Source organism: Bubalus kerabau, chromosome 20 (assembly GCF_029407905.1).
Source record: "Bubalus kerabau isolate K-KA32 ecotype Philippines breed swamp buffalo chromosome 20, PCC_UOA_SB_1v2, whole genome shotgun sequence".
Classification (NCBI taxonomy): domain Eukaryota; kingdom Metazoa; phylum Chordata; class Mammalia; order Artiodactyla; family Bovidae; genus Bubalus; species Bubalus kerabau.
In genome coordinates, this window is record NC_073643.1 from 11,445,316 (window position 1) to 11,462,843 (window position 17,528).

A 17,528-nucleotide genomic window follows, 5' to 3' on the forward strand; every position below is an offset into this window, starting at 1 on the left:
TTATAAGCTTCCCTGGTGGCTCAGATGGTAAAGAATATGCCTGCAATGCAGGAGACCTGGGTTCGATCCCTGAGTTGGGAGGAGCCCCTGGAGGAGAGCATGGCAACCCACTCCAGTATTGTTGCCTGCAGAATCCTGATGGACAGAGGAGCCTGGAAGGCTGCAGTCCATGGGGTTGCAAAGCGTTGGACATGACTGAGCAACTAAGCACAGCACAAAGAATCTAACCACGATGAAACTCTAGCAGGCCTTGGGCAGAAGACCATTCATCCTTCATATTTATTTTTACTTTAATTATTGTGAAATGGGAGGTAATTGTGGACCATATCCTGCAGCTCCAGCTAAAAAGATAAGCACATTTGTATTTGCATGGACAAGCCTGTAGATTTCTAATTGTTGTCTCAACCAGATAAAAGCAATAATTTTAAATAACAGTTCCCCGCATGGTGAGATTAAAGACTGTTCTTATTGCTGTTAACAAGGATAATCATGGGTTGATTAGGTAGATGAACAGAAACTATCTCGTTCTTGTTGCTTGGACTTGTGACATCATCTGTTGCCCAGCAGCTTCACTTTGGGGCCATCTGTTGGAAAACTGATAGAAACACAAAGGATTCAAAATTAATGTTCCCTGAACCCTATGATGAGCATTTCCTTTCAAATGTTTATCCCCAGATTTTCTCCTTAGAAAATATTAGTTATGGGTAGAAAACCATTTATACCAGGTTCAGTTGTGGGATTTTTGTTTTTGAGTTACCCATTATGTAACTTAGAATCAATCACTCTTTTGTTGTAATAAAATGTAAGCAAGTTGACCTTTAAACTTTTTTGGCATCTTGAAATTGAAATTGGACTGATGTTGTCTACCTAGGCCTCAAGGAAAAATCAGGAGAAACTAAATCCCAAATCATTAGAGCTTGGCCTTCTGCATGTATATGTTCAAAGGACGTGTATCCGTGATGTACCAGAAAACATCATGCTGGTACTTCTTTCAGTTTCTTCAAAGCCAGTGTATATCCCAGTGGATATCCACTGTACACAGCGTACTATACAATCTAGTGTATTGTGCAGTCTAGCCCAGGGTCCAGTCCAGTGTATACTGTGCAGTCCAGCGTACAGTCTATGGTACATCATAAGGTACATTCCAGTGTCCAGTATATGGTACAGTCCAGTGTACAGTCCAGTCCAGTGTACAGTATACTGTACAGTACAGTGTATAGTCCAGGCCAGTGTATAAGGATACAGCTGGACAATCTGGTACACAGCTGGACAATCTGGTATATGGGTGAATGCACATCTGGCACACATCTAGACACATCTGGTGCACAGCTGGACACAGCCAGCACACATCTGACACTCTGGTATATGGTCAAATGCACAGCTGGACACATCTGGACAGCTGGCATAGTCAAATGCACATCTGAACACATCCAGTGTACAGTCCAGTGTCCAGCCCAGTCCAGTATACACCAGTGTATATCTAGTATACAGTCCAGTATACACTCCAGTGTACATCCAGTGTACAGCCCAGTCCAGTATACACCAGTGTACATCTACTAGTCTAGTATACACTCCAGTGTACATCCAGTGTACAGTCCAGTGTCCAGCCCAGTCCAATATACACCAGTGTATATCTAGTATACAGTCCAGTATACACTCCAGTCCAGTATACACCAGTGTACATCTAGTATACAGTTTAGTATACACTCCAGTGTACGTCCAGTATACACTCCAGTGTATATCCAGTGTATGTCCAGTGTCTCTGCGCCTGTCTTCTCCATGTCCATAAAAATCCTATGAATGTCTCTTACAGTCATTCTTTCTTACAAGAAAGAGTAAAGCATAGTCAATAGGTTCAAAGAAGGAAGGATAAAAGAGGCAAAACCTAAGTAAACTGAAAATCAGATTGATACTGAATTCAGGTCAGTGGTGTGCCAGAGCTCTCTTGTTTTGGCCCACATGAGCAACATTCAAAACATCAGGAATTTTGCCAGCTGATTGTTAAGCCCTTTGTAGCCTGAAATTGGTGGGGATAGTTACATCAGGGAAATCAGTGAGCACTACAAATCAGGGCTTTTGTTTATCAGAGTCTGGGTTCCAGTGGACAACTGACATCTGTGGTTAGGGTACAGTACGTCCAAGCTAGTGTCCATCCAACAGGTGACATCACTGAAACTCTTGGCTGCCAGTATCTGGCCGTTCATGTCCTAAGTGTCTCCCTGGTGTGTCCCTTGTCTCTCATCCTGCGTGTCTGCCTTAGTACCTGTCTTCATCGTCTCTGGCCTAGATTACTGCTGTTGCCTCCCAGCAGACTCGACCACTGGAACAGCATAACTGCTAAGTCTACCACTAGAGGGACTTCTCTGGCGGTCCAGTGGGTAAGACTCTGCGCTCCCACTGCAGGAGGCATCGGTTCCATCCCTGGTCGAGGAACTGAGATCCCAAATGCTGGGATCTACCACTAGAATAAAGTTTAGGTAAGAACCCTGCCAGTCTGCAACTGAAGAAGGTAGTGATCTTTGACTATTGGGAAAAATAATATATAACGCTTTCTTATATAAACAGGGTACTTTTGATTAACTATAAAGTAGGTGGGGTATTTCTTTCTGTTTTGATGTAGGGTTCTACAGATTGAATCTATGACCATAGAACTTATATTCAGAATAATTGGCCGGGGCTAGCTTACAACCTGTAGCTATGTGAGAGTGACAGTAATAGAATCACCGTGGGGTTGACCCCACTTCTGACCTCATGATCACCCTGTTCTAGCCAGCTGATCGAAAGCAATTTGTCAATGGGAACACCCCCCCAGAGGGAATGCTCCCATGGGCCATGATTAAACCCACCTTTGTCTTCGCTCTACCCTGAGTTCAGTCTGTGGAGAGAACTCCTCTAAGCTGCTTCAGCACCAATTTGCTTTCACCCAGCCTGGTGTAAGCATGCCCATAATTAACACTGGTAGACGTGCAGAAATGCAAGAATGCCACGTTTTCTAAGCCACGCAGCCTCATTAAGAAAGTAAAACATTTGTGAATCTCCTGCAGGTTTTCTCCCTCTGGGTTGTGGAGGTTCTCTGGCTGTCAGCACAGCACTCTGGGCCAGGAAAGTTCAGAGAATTACTTCAATAATATGACAGCCTCGTCCATTTAAAATGGAATTCAATGCCAGCTCCCCTCAGAGGCATTCATTGAAATTCTGTGCATGAGCTGTTCCTGTAGTCACTTAACAATGTCTCTCATGTTTGCCCTTATTTGGGGGGAAAAAAAAAGAGAAAGAAAACTAGCTTTGTAGTTGCGATAACTTGGATCCGGATGGTCTAATTACAGTGAAGAGGCCCCAAGCTTGCAGTAATAGGATGGATCATCTGATGTGTACGGACAGCCCTGGGAAAATGACCCATGTGTGGACATTCTCGGGGGACACTAAAGAGGCTTCTAAGAATTACACTCTGTGCAGCAAGCAAGCTAATGAGCAAAAGAGAAAGTAGGAAGGAAAACCACTGCTTCAGGAAGTGTAGTTCCACTTACGGCTGGTGACAGCGTTCCCCAAGTTCATTAGGATGGACTGGGCTTCCCTGGGATGGGTGTGGCCTCCCTCGCTCATTCTGCATCTTGTTCCTAAGGAATGAAAACCACTGGATAATAAATGGCGAGGAAGAGAAAGAGGACAGAGACCGAGATGGCTGGTAAATCAGATGAAGGCAGACACTTACACAAAGATGAAAGACGTCAAAATGAACTTCAACAGCAAAAAAAAAAAAAAAAGACAGTTTTTTTTATACCCCTCTTTTTTCATTTTTTGGACAGTTTTATGATATTTTACTTCATATATAAGAACAGTATCTTCTTATGATGTCCAGAGAAGATATTTTTATCCTGTATCTTAATCTTTGGACATGTTTGAGAAAAAAAAAGTCTTCGGATCCAGTCTATACTGCTTTTTTTCTTTTAAAAGTTCTACATGGGGTTTTAGGGCACGTAAATTGGGAAGTTGACATAAAGGCAAAATGCTTCAAAAGATACACGCCTTGCTTTATCAAAGGTGACCCCACTTAACCTTCACTGTCAAGACAGTGTCTGCCAAGGCCAGGGCAATCAAGAGGCCCGTGCGCCCCTGGACCCCGAGGGAGGCCCAGTGCCAGTGGGACTGTCAAGGGCACCTTCCACTCTACCTGATGTGGGCACCGGGCATCCAGTACCCCAGACCTACTCCTCTGAAGCATAAGGAGGTGGTCCTCTTTCGGGAAACCAGAGAGAGATCATGATCCCATAGGACACATCTGTTCTCTCCACTCATGGCTAGCCACCTTGAACATCAAGGTGGTTCCCATAGATGAAACCAGAAGGGACCCCTGTCTTAAAAAGTGCCCTTCTAATGAAAGAAAACTTGGGAACAAATCCATAGTGTTCATAGAATTAGAACAATCATGAGAGCAGCCTCTAAACTCCCAAAGTACAGCCACCTCTGAGTGGCTGTAAAACAGGAGACCCAGGTTCAATCACTGGGCTGGGAAGATCTCCTAGAGAAGGGACAGGCTACCCACTCCAGTATTCTTGCCTGGAGAACTCCATGGACAGAGGAGCCTGGCGGGCTACAGCCCACGGGGTCACAAAGAGTCGGACACGACTGAGCGACTAACACTTTTCATCTGACATCCTAGAGTTTCTGTGTATCTTCTCTTCACAACTTTCAAATACTATGCTGCTGCTGCTGCTAAGTCGCTTCGGTTGTGTCCGACTCTGTACGACCCCACAGACGGCAGCGCACCAGGCCCCGCCGTCCCTGGGATTCTCCAGGCAAGAACACTGGAGTGGGTTGCCATTTCCTTCTCCAATGCATGAAAGTGAAAAGTGAAAGTGAAGTTGCTCAGTCCTGTCTGACTCTTAGCGACCCCATGGACCACAGCCTACCAGACTCCTCCATCCATGGGATTTTCCAGGCAAGAGTCTGGAGTGGGGTGCCATTGCCTTCTCCTTCAAATACTATAGATACTTTTTATTTCCAAAGGTCACATGACTTTCTTAGCCACAGATAGCTGCCTGATACAATCAAGTAACAGAACTGGTGTTATATTTTATGGGCAAATAAGTTTTTTTAAATGCTTTTTTTCTTTTTTTTCTAAAATATTTATTTGGCTGAGCCAGGTCTTAGCTGTGGCATGTGGGACCTAATTCCCTGACCAGGAATTGAACCCTGGCCCCCTACACTGGGAGTGGGGAGACTCAGCCACTGGACCACCAGGGAAGTCCCAAGTTATTTTATCTTATATTTTGAGAGCATTTTGAGAAAACAATCCAGAGTAAATGTACAGAATCTTCGAAGATTGTGAGGAGAGGCGTTCTTTGAAATAGACCTAGTAAATAAAAACTGTAGTTTCCACTGATTAGGAACCAATGAAGTAAAGGAAGGGACGAGAATCCAATTGACTCACCCCCACCCAGCTCCAACCTGACCACCTGTCTGCTATCCCGTTATCTGAGTGACCAATCTTTTAAATCATTATTGAGTGGTCTGAGTTGATTTTGTCAGGGCAATTATGCTTTACCTTTGATTTTTCTTTCTTTGATACCAGCAAGACCATGTTCAACAGACTATGGATCATAACTCTCATCCTCTTAATGGTTTTAACTATTGAGAAAACAATTAATGCAATGAATGGCCATTGAGTAGCCACCAGGCTAAGGAAATTATGTTAATATATGAGAGTTGGAAGAATGTGCAATGAATAGTACTACAATTTAGGGAGCAAAAACAGGGATGCTCAAGCCAGAAAACCTCAACCTAAATTCTAGCTTTCCTTCCTACGAGCACTCTGACCCTGACAAATGTCTGGGTCATAGTTGTGTCTTTCGTAAAAGGAGTTTAAGAGCACTGACTACCCCCCAGGATTGTTGTGAGAACAAAGTGTAAGCGCTTAATTTACTGCCTGGATCAGAGTAAGCGATCAAACCAGTATAGCTAATTAGCTAGTTATGATGGAGAATCTTTAAAGAAGAAGAAAAAGTAAAAGAATCCATAGGAAACCAAGGAACAGAACCAGGCAGATATTATTAATAGAAAGTAGTATGTGGGATGCATGAACTATAAAAACTTAGCAAAGGGAGAAGCCAGTCCTGGATAAACATTTTTCTTTTTCATATTCTTCACCAGCTATGTCACAGCTGAACTACTGTAATTCCATCTCAAAACCATGTACAGAGAACAGAATTGGAATTCAGAAGCAGCTACCCTGGTTCCTTAGAAGCCCGTGTGTGTTGGTTCACCCAAGAGAAGTCAGGTTTTACTTTTACAGGTTATTAACTTGAATCATTTGAAAAGACATTGTACCACGTTAAGAATACTTAAACACAATAGGAAAATTGCACTCCTTAGGTGGCTTGGGAAGGTGTTGAGAACTGTGTAGCTTCTTACTTTGCTCTGTAGATGCTGAGTTGGCCAAAAAGTTCATTCTGTAAGATGGTACAGGAAAACTCAAACGAACTTTCTGGCCAACCCAATATTTGCCCAATATTTGTAGTTAAGATACACCCTCCTCACCTTCAACCTTCATAACCAACAACAGCCAGGGAATCAAACACCTAAAAACACAGGTCATGACTGTCATTCATTCATTTCCAAAATGTTGGCTCCATAGCAATGTATTTACAAATAAGAGTTAAAATAGCATCTGTATCAATCATGCAAGTTTTAATTCCTAAATTGTAATTCCAATTTACATTCTGATTTTTCATAAATATGCTACATCAAGCAAAATGTTTCCTTGACAGAATATTAATGAATTACCCTTGGACTACAAAGAGTATTCAATAACTGCCATATTTTAGTCAAAACAATTTTAAATTTCAGATCTGTAAGATCCAGACATTTTACATGTTATACCTCCTCAATCTTAGCAGAGGGGTATTCTTTTACTGGTCAGGAGGCATTTGTCCATTCCTGACCTTTTTACCTTCAGAAAATAAATGACGCATGTGACATGAAAATTGAATTAACCTCAACTGAAAAAGGAATAATACAAATAGCTAATGTCTTTACGATCACCCTAGCAAGCCTCCAGGGCAGCTACTGTTGCTGTTTCTGTTTTGTACAATGCATTCTATCTGGCTAATCCTCAATAAATATGAAAAACAGATCATTTCACAGCTAAGAACTGACAAACGGGAACAGGCTTCTCATTTGAGCAGACGAGATAAGCAGGCTGCCACCAGCCAGCTCCACCACCTTCGCCTTCGGGCGAGCTGTGTCCCGGGCAGACCCTGTTAGTTCACTGAGGTCACTGCTCTCAGATTTCTGTTTGTCTATTCCTAGACCGGAGCTCAGATTCACATTCCACACAGCCTCCTGTCTCAAGGACCTTTCTGCCGCCTACCTTTTGTAGCATCACTTAGAGCAGTGGGGCCCTCCAATTAAACCATTCCAGGTGTGACTTTCTTGCCTGCAGAGCGAACTGAGAAATGAATGGGGTTAATGAATATAAATTGGACTTTCCTTAACTTTTCATTTAGAAATTGTATGGCGTGATTCGCTCCCCACATAAATCTATATTTGCCTTAAGTGTGTTGACTCTGGGAATCCTGGTGCAGAGCTGGTAGCCCATTGCTATGTGTGACTGGATGTTGAAGTTCACAAATCAGGCAGAAGTGGCTTGGGGAGGGCCCCACCACGGCAGTGTCCCCACACCCATGGGCTCAGCGAAGATGAACTGCATCCCCCTCCCACCACAGCCCGGGCCCGCACCTTTACTGGGATGAGGCCACCCGACCTCCTCATTCCTTTTCTCTCCTTGAATATTATCTGATAGCTACTTCCTCTTCCTACCAAGACATTCTGTTTTCTGTATGTCTTAGCAGCTCTATTATCATCCGACTGATTTTTCCCTTCACCCCAATTTTGGTTTATAGAGCTGATGTAATAAATGAATCTTTCATAGGCCATCTTGATTTATTTTTGAACAGACGCTGTGAAACACAGTCATTCTGAAGATGACTTGGGACAGGCTGGAAGGATTCAATAAGCAAATATATCCTCTTTAGACGTGAGGCCACCCGACCTCTCCTGCCCACTCCCCTCCCCTTCTTCCCTCTCATTTATGGTTCCATCATAGCCATGTGTATCCTGCAGTAGTACCCCCAAGACCAGCGGGATTTCTCCCTAAGATCCAAGTATAAATCAGATTTTTTCAAAAGACATTTCTCTCATTTTCAACCTGTACTTTGACTGTTCAGCCAGAAATAAGCACCATTACATAGACCTGAAGGTGTGTTCACGTTGCTTGCTCTTTGCTATAGAAATAGGACATGGTAAGGAAGGCTGTGATCATGAATTTTCTACAGTCATGCCAAGTTTTTTTGTTTTTTTTTTTAACATATATAACAACAATCCTTGCTACAGTGAATTTGATATGGCTAGTAGTAACGTCCTAGTAATAATAAAACAGCAACAGAATTTTTTTCTTTCAGGGCCAATGGGTATGAGAATAAAAAGGGGAAATCCTAGAGAACAGATTTTTGCAATGAATGTTAAAAGAAATTTCTCCCTGCATATGAGGCATTGTGGGAGGTAGGGAGGACTGTGGCGTGGCCTTAAGTCACATTTCTTGTTCCCAAGTCTGATGATTTCTCCATATTGTATAAATTTCAAACACTGCCTTATTTATAAACCCTCTGGGCTGAGGTTATTGAGATCCAGTAGACCTGCAGAGCACATGTAAGGGAGGCTTTGACTGTGTACCCATGAACTCAGAAAAACTGGAGGAAAGGTGGCCATGACCCTTAATTACATTCTTAGTATGTGATGTCTATACTAGAATTTAAAATAACCTAGTAAGTAAAACCATTATTAAAATGGAGTAAGCAGAGTGATGTGAACATTTTTAAAAATGGGGCACAGAAAAGAAGGTCAGAGGATGGTTTCCAGGTTACGCCCTGGCTCCACTCACTGATGGGTGCAGGCACCGTCCCAGCCTCCTGACCCGGCTCATCCCCGAGTTTGCTCTCTCGAGTGTTCTGACTTCGCTTCATTTTCATCTCATTTGATGAACAGAGCTGATCTCTTAACTTAGTGGCTGTTTGCAAGATACACTTCCACAGTATTTCTAAGGTGAATGAAAACATTTTTGGCCGAACACAGGATTGCCAAGTATTGTCTATTGTAAAGACGCTAATGTAATTTCATCCTTTCTCGATTGAAACTCTCACATACACTCAAAAGAAAGGCTATTTATGAACAATGGGCACTGATTAGGAATTTTTTACCCTTTGTTTCAATTTTTTAAATCTGATTGTAAAACTTAGTGTTCGCATCAAGAAAATGTAAAGCCTGTCTCCCAGAGAACTGTATTAAGACAGCAGTTGGCCTGGTTTCAGTACGATTAATAACAGGAGCTCTGGAAGGACCTTATTTTATAGCATGAAGGGAATCTGTTTTATTTCTCTATCACATGTCATCTTCACCAACATCATAACTTTCTTTCCAATATTTATAAGAATAGTTGACAGCCTTGCTTTAAGAATGCATTTTAAACCACATCTTGTAGTAGGGGTTAAAATAATTAGAATAAATTCTGGTGCCCTTAAAAAAGAAAGAAAAGAAGCCCTACCAACTGGCCCACCTGGAAGACCAGCAGATACATTCTTTAAATTTTGTATTCTGTATAATCTATGATATATACATGGTCTTTTATGGGAGTGTTTTGCCAGAACGCTCTCTCGGGGGCTAGTAGTGGAACAGAATAAAAGTCTGACGTACCTGCTGTTGTTGCCTTTGTCTGAGTCAACGAATATTGAATTAGGTCGAGTTGTGAGTCTTCTGGTGCACTAGGGCATGGAAAATAGGACGTGTCCCAAGTTAAGAGGCTGTTTGATGATCTCTCTGTGAAGTGAGGTAGTGCAGGAGTCAGAAGGTGAGAAAATGAGTCAATTTAATAAAGAAAAACTTGATACTTTGTGACTTCTCCAAGTATCATTGAAACCAAAGCAAAAGACAGATCTGAAAGGTATAATTTACAGCAGTCAACCAACATCAGTAGAGGTTCCCATCTTTGTGTCATGAAGAATGTACCCCTACCACAACACTAACCCTTGGATGGAAATATCAGTGAATTTTTTGGAGTCATGGCCTCATCCACTCTTGAGAAGCAAAACGTGCATAGTTAGGAAATACGCGTTCCTAATACAGAGAGTGAAAGGTCTTCAGGTTGGCTGGTGAAGAAGTTCTCTTACTCCACGCAATTTCATCTTCGTTCTCCTCGGTACAACCAGTTCAAAAGATGTTTCCTCTTTGCAGGTTACCAGCCAGTCTTGTCTGGTCAGCAGGGGTTCCAAGGCCTCATGGGGGTGCAGCAGCCACCTCAGAGTCAGGGCGTGATGAGCAGCCAGCAAGGAACTCCAGTGCAGAGCGTGATGGTCTCCTACCCAACCGTGTCTAATTATCAGGTGCGTGTCTGGAGCTTGGGAAACAGTGCTTTGAAAAGCGGAACTTGGCGAAGTACAGGCTGTGGGTGTGTCCCCGTCTCAGATGGTTGGCTAGGTGGTAGGGGGTGCTAGGTGCCATCGTGTTGATGGTTGATTTTGAGTCAAGATTACACTAGACAAATAGAAAACAGAAAATGTACATTTCTATAACACAAATGGCTTTTGAATGCCCTTCTAAGTCTGGTTCCATATAAACTTTCTATTCATGAAGGACAATTCTATCAAGTTCTGTTCATGAAGACCTCTGGACATTCTTTTGAAATGGTACTTAATGAGAGACAGTCCTCGTGACAAATTTTCGTTTGTTTTGATCCCAGCCAAAGAAACTTTATTTCACCACAAATTTAACTTATAAAGCTTTTTAAATGGCATCTCAGATTGATCTAAAGGGTATTTATTGGACCTGACAGTTGCATTTTCCAGACTAAACTCACATTGAGTATTTAAAGTGTCACACCCCCTTCTGTAATGTATATTCTGAAATTCACTGAGCGGGAAAGTGAAGGGTTGGTGAAGTATGTTAATCATTCAGTTTAGCTGCACCAAGTACCTCTGGTCCTAGAGACCCTATCCTCAGTCTTCCTGCCTTGACCATCCTTGTTCACGTTGCACCGGTCTCTACCGCCAACTCAATATGAAATGTTCTTGAAAGTTGCAAGTTGAGAGTGAGGTAGGTTCCTGGGACAAGAGCCTCTTTTATTATCAGTGGCTCCAGGCCACTTTGCATAAAACCAGAATGGGAGCATGTCTTTCCAAAACAGAGAGAAATCCAGAGAAGGGGATGGTCCAGATGGCAGTCCCTGGAGAGCGAGGAAAGGGGAAGGAAAGAGGCTCAAAGCTAACACTTTCTGAGCATTTACTTCTCACCAGACACAGCCCAAGGGCTGTTGCATCCTCCTGCAGCCCTTTCAGGGGTCACTTTGAAGGAGGTGTCATTATGCACATGGAATCAGAAAATCAGAGCAGTTAAATGGTTTGCCCAGTGTAAAACAGCTGATAAAAGGCAGAGCTGGGACTCCAACCCCAAAGCGTGACTGTTTTTGATGACACGACCGTAGTTTGCGGGACACCCCAGAAGGCCCTCCTCATTCAGGGACGTGTCTTGTGTCTCCACACAGGTGCCAATGACCCAGGGTTCTCAAGGACTGCCCCAGCAGTCGTACCAACAGCCACTCATGCTACCTACCCAGGCAGGCCAAGGCTCCCTCCCAGCCGCCGGGTTGCCCGTGTACTGTAACGTCACACCGCCGACCCCTCAGAACAACCTTAGGCTGATGGGCCCGCCCTGCCCCTCCAGCACTGTCCCCGTGGTGTCGGCCAGCTGCAGGACCAACTGTGCCAGCATGAGCAACGCCGGGTGGCAGGTCAAGTTCTGAGCTCTCCAGCCGTGGCCCGTGTCTTCCGACACTACCGTGGCCCTTTGCGGGAAGAGGAGCCAGGTGGGCAAACTCGCTGAGGACTTAAGTATTCACTCCACACCCAAATGACTGCTGCTGGTATTCTGTAAAAAAAAAAAAAAAAAAAGACTAATCCACACGTTAGCTGGTTAATGGTGCATATTTCCGTCATGTCCGCTAGGTATGCCTTTCTAGCTTAGCTAGTGACATGAATTCATCAAGGTAAGATTTTCTCCTACCACTGAATACCACTGTGTAGACGATACTATCCCTAATTTGGATTCTTAGTTTTGTACTTTGTGTTGAGTTTGTGATGCTAAGAAGTATTTAAAAAAAATTATATACTGCAATCACATTGTACCAAAGCTGTAATGGAAAAGAAAAGAATTGATGAATGGAAGGAATAATTTATATACACAATAGAGTTTTCTTTTTTTAATGGATATATACTGTATTGTAGTGTTTAATCGAAATAAAACTATTTGACCTTATGGAGGAAGGTCATGTTTTTACCACCAGTTTCTTTCACTCTCTGTTCCCCTGTGTGTTGGCTTGTGTCCCTTTTATCCCCTTCAAGCACTACTTTATAAATAATGCACAGAAAAGATATTCTGGGTGTTTGTAGATGAACTGGTATCACACTAGTAGGCAAACACTGCACCAACTGCAGTTCTTGTCGTGAATACCACAGGGCTGGCTCCTGGAAATAAAAGCCATGCGGCGCATCCACTCATTGAACACACATTTTTGAAATGTACGCATCTGGCCTTTAGTTTCAGGCCCACTGAATGCATGTAGCTGTACTTCACCAGCTGGGAAAATCCGCGAACAGCAGCTCTATACCAAATCCTGTGCTAAACCCTGCACCACCTCCATTCAAATTCCATCCACCACCTGGGAAACAAGGTATCTTTGCTTAGAGGGAAATTAAAAGAGGCACAATCTAGGACTTCCCTGGGTGGCCCAGTGGTCGAGAATCCACCTGCCAATGCAGGGAACACAAGTTCAGTCCCTGGTCCAGGAGGATGCCACATGCCAGGGGGCAACTGAACCCATGTGCCACAGCTACTGAGCCTGCACGCCCTGGAGCCCGTGTGCCGGAAGAGAAGCCACCACAGTGAGAAACCCGCTCTCCGCAACAAGAGAAGGCCTGTGCTCCACAATGAAGACCCAACACAATCAGAAAGAAAGAAAGAAAGAAAATAAACCGGCCCAGTCTAACTTAACCCATTATGTTAGGTCACACAGTGTAAAGTATTACAGGTATTGACAGTAAGTCAGGAACTCAAAGGTGCTAATGCTTGTCCTAATGATTTAAAACAAGGCAAAATAGAGCAAGAATTTGGTTACAAAGATGCAAAACAGTCACACACACAAAAAACATTGAAAAGGCTGTTTCTGTGTAATCTCAAAATGTTTACCTCCCTGTGGATTCTGCAGGTAAGACTGATTTATGACACCCTTTGAAAAATTACATCTGAGTATCACCGTTGGCCCTTCCAGGGGGTATTTAATGAGAGAATAAAACCCCACAGCTTTCACTTCGCTATAGAAGTACAGTGACTAACAGTTCTGTTAACTCTACACCTAAAAAACACTTGCCAGTGAGAAGGATTTGGAAAGTATATTTGGGTAATTCCCATTATTTTTCATATTACCACATTCTGTAGATTAGATTTTTTTCATGTCCATGTCCTTTAGCTGGAGATGGAATTAGGCAGCCAGATGCAAACTACCTTCCAGATTCAGTTCAGTCGCTCAGTCGTGTCCGACTCCTTGTGACCCCATGAACCGCAGCACGCCAGGCCTCCCTGTCCATCGCCAACTCCCGGACTCCACCCAAACCCGTGTCCATTGAGTCGGTGATCACTGTTCTTTAATTTTACATTAATTTTCCTTTAAAAGGGAATTTCACACATACCATCATCAGCTTCATTCCTTGTGAAGTCTGTTCCATTTCCCAACTTCTCAGTCAACTGACTTCATCATAAGTAAACCAGAACTATGAAAAATGTTCTAAGAAAAAGGGATGTTGCATTTTTAAATTGAGCCATTAAACCAATAGGTTGAGTAGCTTTTAAACCAAGAGCTGCTCTGAGAAGAAGCAAAGTGTTCGCCAAATTAGTATTTTCCCCTAATGGAAGGAGGCGGCTGACCAATATGGACTCATTTTTGAAATACATTTTCCAGGGAGCCCTCTGACCCTGGCAGTGATCCCAAACCCAAGGATCCAAATATAGGCTGAATGTTTTTCTTTTCATATTATTCTGAGAAATTTAAAGCACTTCTTTAAGGAGTCTTAGAATTACTGAGACTTCTTTCCCATGGATTTGAAGCCTACATCATGCTAAGGGTAAAGACAGATAGATCTTTGCTGTTGTTGGCCATTCTTTTCCAAATGTATTACTCTCATATTTAGACATTTGACTTTTATTGCATAGCAAATCCCTTTACTTACTGTTTATAGCTGAGCCATCTTCCTTCCTTTCACTAAGTGTTTGTATCCCATATTACTTTATTCCTAATATCATGTTAAACTTACTTTACATTTGAATATTCGAGATGGCTGCGTAGGGAGACAGTTTTATTAATGAAACACTTCCAGAATTTAATTTACTGTCAGGAGAACATTCAATTGTTTTCACGTTGATTAAAATTGTATTACAATCACATTTGGAAATTATATATGTCTATAAACTTATATAGATACATATGTAAATATACAGTCATCTCTAATGATTCTCCATGTTAAAGTAAAAGAGAACACAAGTGACTCATGCATTCATTTATTCAGCAAACTTTTACTGCATACTTGATTATATCCTAATTAGTGGCACAATTCCAAGTAAGATTACAAATACATTTCATGCCCACAGATTTACTCTTGTAAGTTTTCTCATACATTTGGTTATACTGTGATGGTTAGAACTAAATGTTCTAATTAGGATACCAATGAATTTCAGCCATTTTATTGTTTTAATATCATTCCCCAGCACATGGAGTAGGATAAGACAGTGTGTTACATAACATTATGGAAATCGAATTATGTAATTAATTATAAATATAGCTGGAGGCTAAGTCATAAATCACAAAACAAAATAGCTGGGGTAGGGACGTGCCTGGTGGTCCACTGGTTAGGACACTGCACTCCCACCACAGGGAGCGTGGGTTCAGTCCCTGGTGGGGGAAGTAAGATCACCCGTGCTGCGTGGTGCAGCCAAAATACAGGGGGGAAAAGTGGAGCACATATGAGCCAGAGCAGCTTCTCGAGAAGAAGGAAGGACAAAGCAGACACAATCAGGGGAAAGAAAGTGGCAGCAGAAACGGCTTTTGCTGTCAAAATAAGTGAGCGCTTGGACTCTGCCTCCACTTTTGCCGGCGGTTGGCGTGGGAGGCCGCTTCCATGCGCCTGTCCCCCGGCTGCCTGTATTCTGCATACACGGGCACATCCAGGACAGAGGGGCATGCCCACCCTCACCAGCACCGGGGTGCCCTCAGGGGCAAACTCATCATTCCCAGGCCAAAAACAAAAAAAGAACTGCACATACCTCACCCTAAAGGTGGAGTCCAACCACATCTTGCAGACTTTAAAATCCAAGCAATATCTTACAACAGTTTTTCTAAAACATTTTCCATAGAAGACTTTTTCCTTGGGATATTTATAGTTGTTAGATTAAACCTGACTGTTCCCAGGACAATTATAATTGGAAGACAAGGTTAATGAAGGCCAAACAATCTTTTAAAAAGCTATCTGATTTCTGGAAACCTTTATGATGTAACAGGGAAGCATAATTTGCATATTTTGTCAAACATATTTGAACAAAATATCCTTCTCTTCATAGAATATATCAAGAGACTAATATGAGGTACCTATATTTTTAATTATATTAAGGCATCTGAAACCAAGAGTACAAACATGGTTATTTTATTTCTATAGATACCATATTAGACTATTATAAAGGGTAAATGTAATAATACTACAACCTTATTTCCAGCTGTGACATCTTTGGGTAACTGCCCCTGGAGTGCATTATTTACTCCTTGAACACATGCACTGAAAGGTAAGCCTTGGCACCAATATTTCTGGACTTTTCGATTCTTAATATTGAAGGACTTCATATTTCTATTTATGTCTAAAATGGTAGTAACAGTCTTACAGCTATGTAGATATAATTATTCCAAACGACCTTTCAGATCTCTATGTGAGTATAAAAGAGAAGAAGACTGATTTATGCATCCAAGCATTGATGCCTTCTTATTCATTTCAAGACCTTGTACCACAGTCTATGGAGACTGTGCCTTTTAGGAACTTTGTGAGTTTTCAGAATAAATTATACCAAATAACTAACTAAAAATATAGGAAGCTAGTTATAGGTCTCCTATTTTAAATATAAGACACATTAAAATAAGATTCTGGAGAAGGAACGGGTGGCTTCTGGCTGTGGTTTTATGAGGCTTTTGACCGGGGCCCTGTTGAACAGATGGAATTTGAGCCTGCAGACCGTAGTGTGGGTGAGCCCCAGCCTAACCAGGAGAAATGCCTAGGCAGAGAAAAAGGAAGAAAAAGATGAACTACAGTAAGTCCCCTACATACAAAAAAGTTCTGTTCTAAGAGTGCATTCGTAAGTCTAAATTGTTCGTAAGTCCAACAGTTAGCCTAGGTCCCCAACTAACACAATCGGCTATATAGTACTGTAGTGTAATAGGTTTATACTACTTTTCACACAAATGACACTAAAAAAACCAAACAAAAAATAAACATTTTTAATCTTACAGTCCAGTACCTTGAAAAGTATGGCAGTACAGTGCAACAGCTGGCATACAGGGGCTGGTATCGAGTGAACAGGCAAGAAGTGACCGACGGGAGGAGGGCGGGCAGGCGGGAGATGGCAGAGCTGAAGGACTCTCAGCAACAGAAGATGGACAGCAGACTGCAATTTCACTCATGCCTGATGTTGATGGCATGGGTTCTGGTTCCTTGCTAGAACCAGAAGCACATTCATATCTTTGAAAGTTCCCAACTTGAAGGCTTGCGTGTTGGGGACTTCCTGTAGAGGCTGGCTGGAGTGGGAGGTGAAGTCCAGAAGAAAAGAAGAGACTGAATAATGGGAAATTGACAGAGGGCCTGGCTGGGGTGATCTTGAAAGCCGGTCAAGAGTTAACAGGCAGCCAGAGGCTCCTGAAGATTTGGGAATGAAAAGTCATGTGATCTCAGCCATGGTTCATAAAGAAGCATGGGCCTCAGCAAGTGGTGTGGATGAGACTCAAAAAGGATCTTCATTCAGAAACCAGAGATGAACACAATAATAGTGATGATTGGGCGCAAACAGTTACCATCAGCATTGTTGGGCTCAGTCAGAAATGAGTCCTAGCTCTTAAGTCTTAGCGATTCTGTTTTTATGGGCAGCAAAGCTTTAGTGCTATGTATATCCTTCTTCCCTCGTGGACAGAAGCTTCTGTACCTAAGCGCACTGTCTTAAGCTGCATCGCAAGGCACAGTTCCTACAAACTTTTAAGATAAAACAAATGAGACTGAAGAGAAAACTGAAACAGCACAGTGGGGCCGCCAAGTCTCCATCACGATGTATCTTGTATCAACCCCCAATATGCAGCAACATCAGATATCAACTGCCTAGTCGCTCTTGTTAAAAGACAAAAC

The 17,528-nt window shown here is 42.5% G+C and overlaps 1 protein-coding gene and 1 long non-coding RNA gene across 19 annotated transcripts in view; one reads left to right on the forward strand and one right to left on the reverse strand.

Moving 5' to 3' along the window:
* ARPP21 (cAMP regulated phosphoprotein 21) overlaps positions 1–12,392 on the forward strand; it is a 165,353-nt gene extending 152,961 nt beyond the window's left edge. For all 16 annotated transcript variants that reach the window (XM_055557344.1, XM_055557342.1, XM_055557336.1 and 13 more), the window contains 2 exons: positions 10,285–10,433; positions 11,591–12,392. In XM_055557344.1, coding sequence (XP_055413319.1) covers positions 10,285–10,433; positions 11,591–11,848 — 407 coding nt within the window. In that variant the 3' untranslated portion in view covers positions 11,849–12,392. The remainder of the gene's footprint in view (positions 1–10,284; positions 10,434–11,590) is intronic.
* Positions 459–17,528, reverse strand: part of LOC129634894 (uncharacterized) — a 126,395-nt gene continuing 109,325 nt past the window's right edge. The window contains exons 3-6 of one of the 3 annotated variants that reach the window (XR_008705977.1): positions 9,748–9,870; positions 7,370–7,447; positions 3,528–3,617; positions 459–595 (exon numbers count right to left, since the gene is read on the reverse strand). This is a non-coding gene — a long non-coding RNA (uncharacterized LOC129634894). The remainder of the gene's footprint in view (positions 596–3,527; positions 3,618–7,369; positions 7,448–9,747; positions 9,871–17,528) is intronic. The other 2 variants (XR_008705978.1, XR_008705976.1) reach the window with 2 other exon arrangements.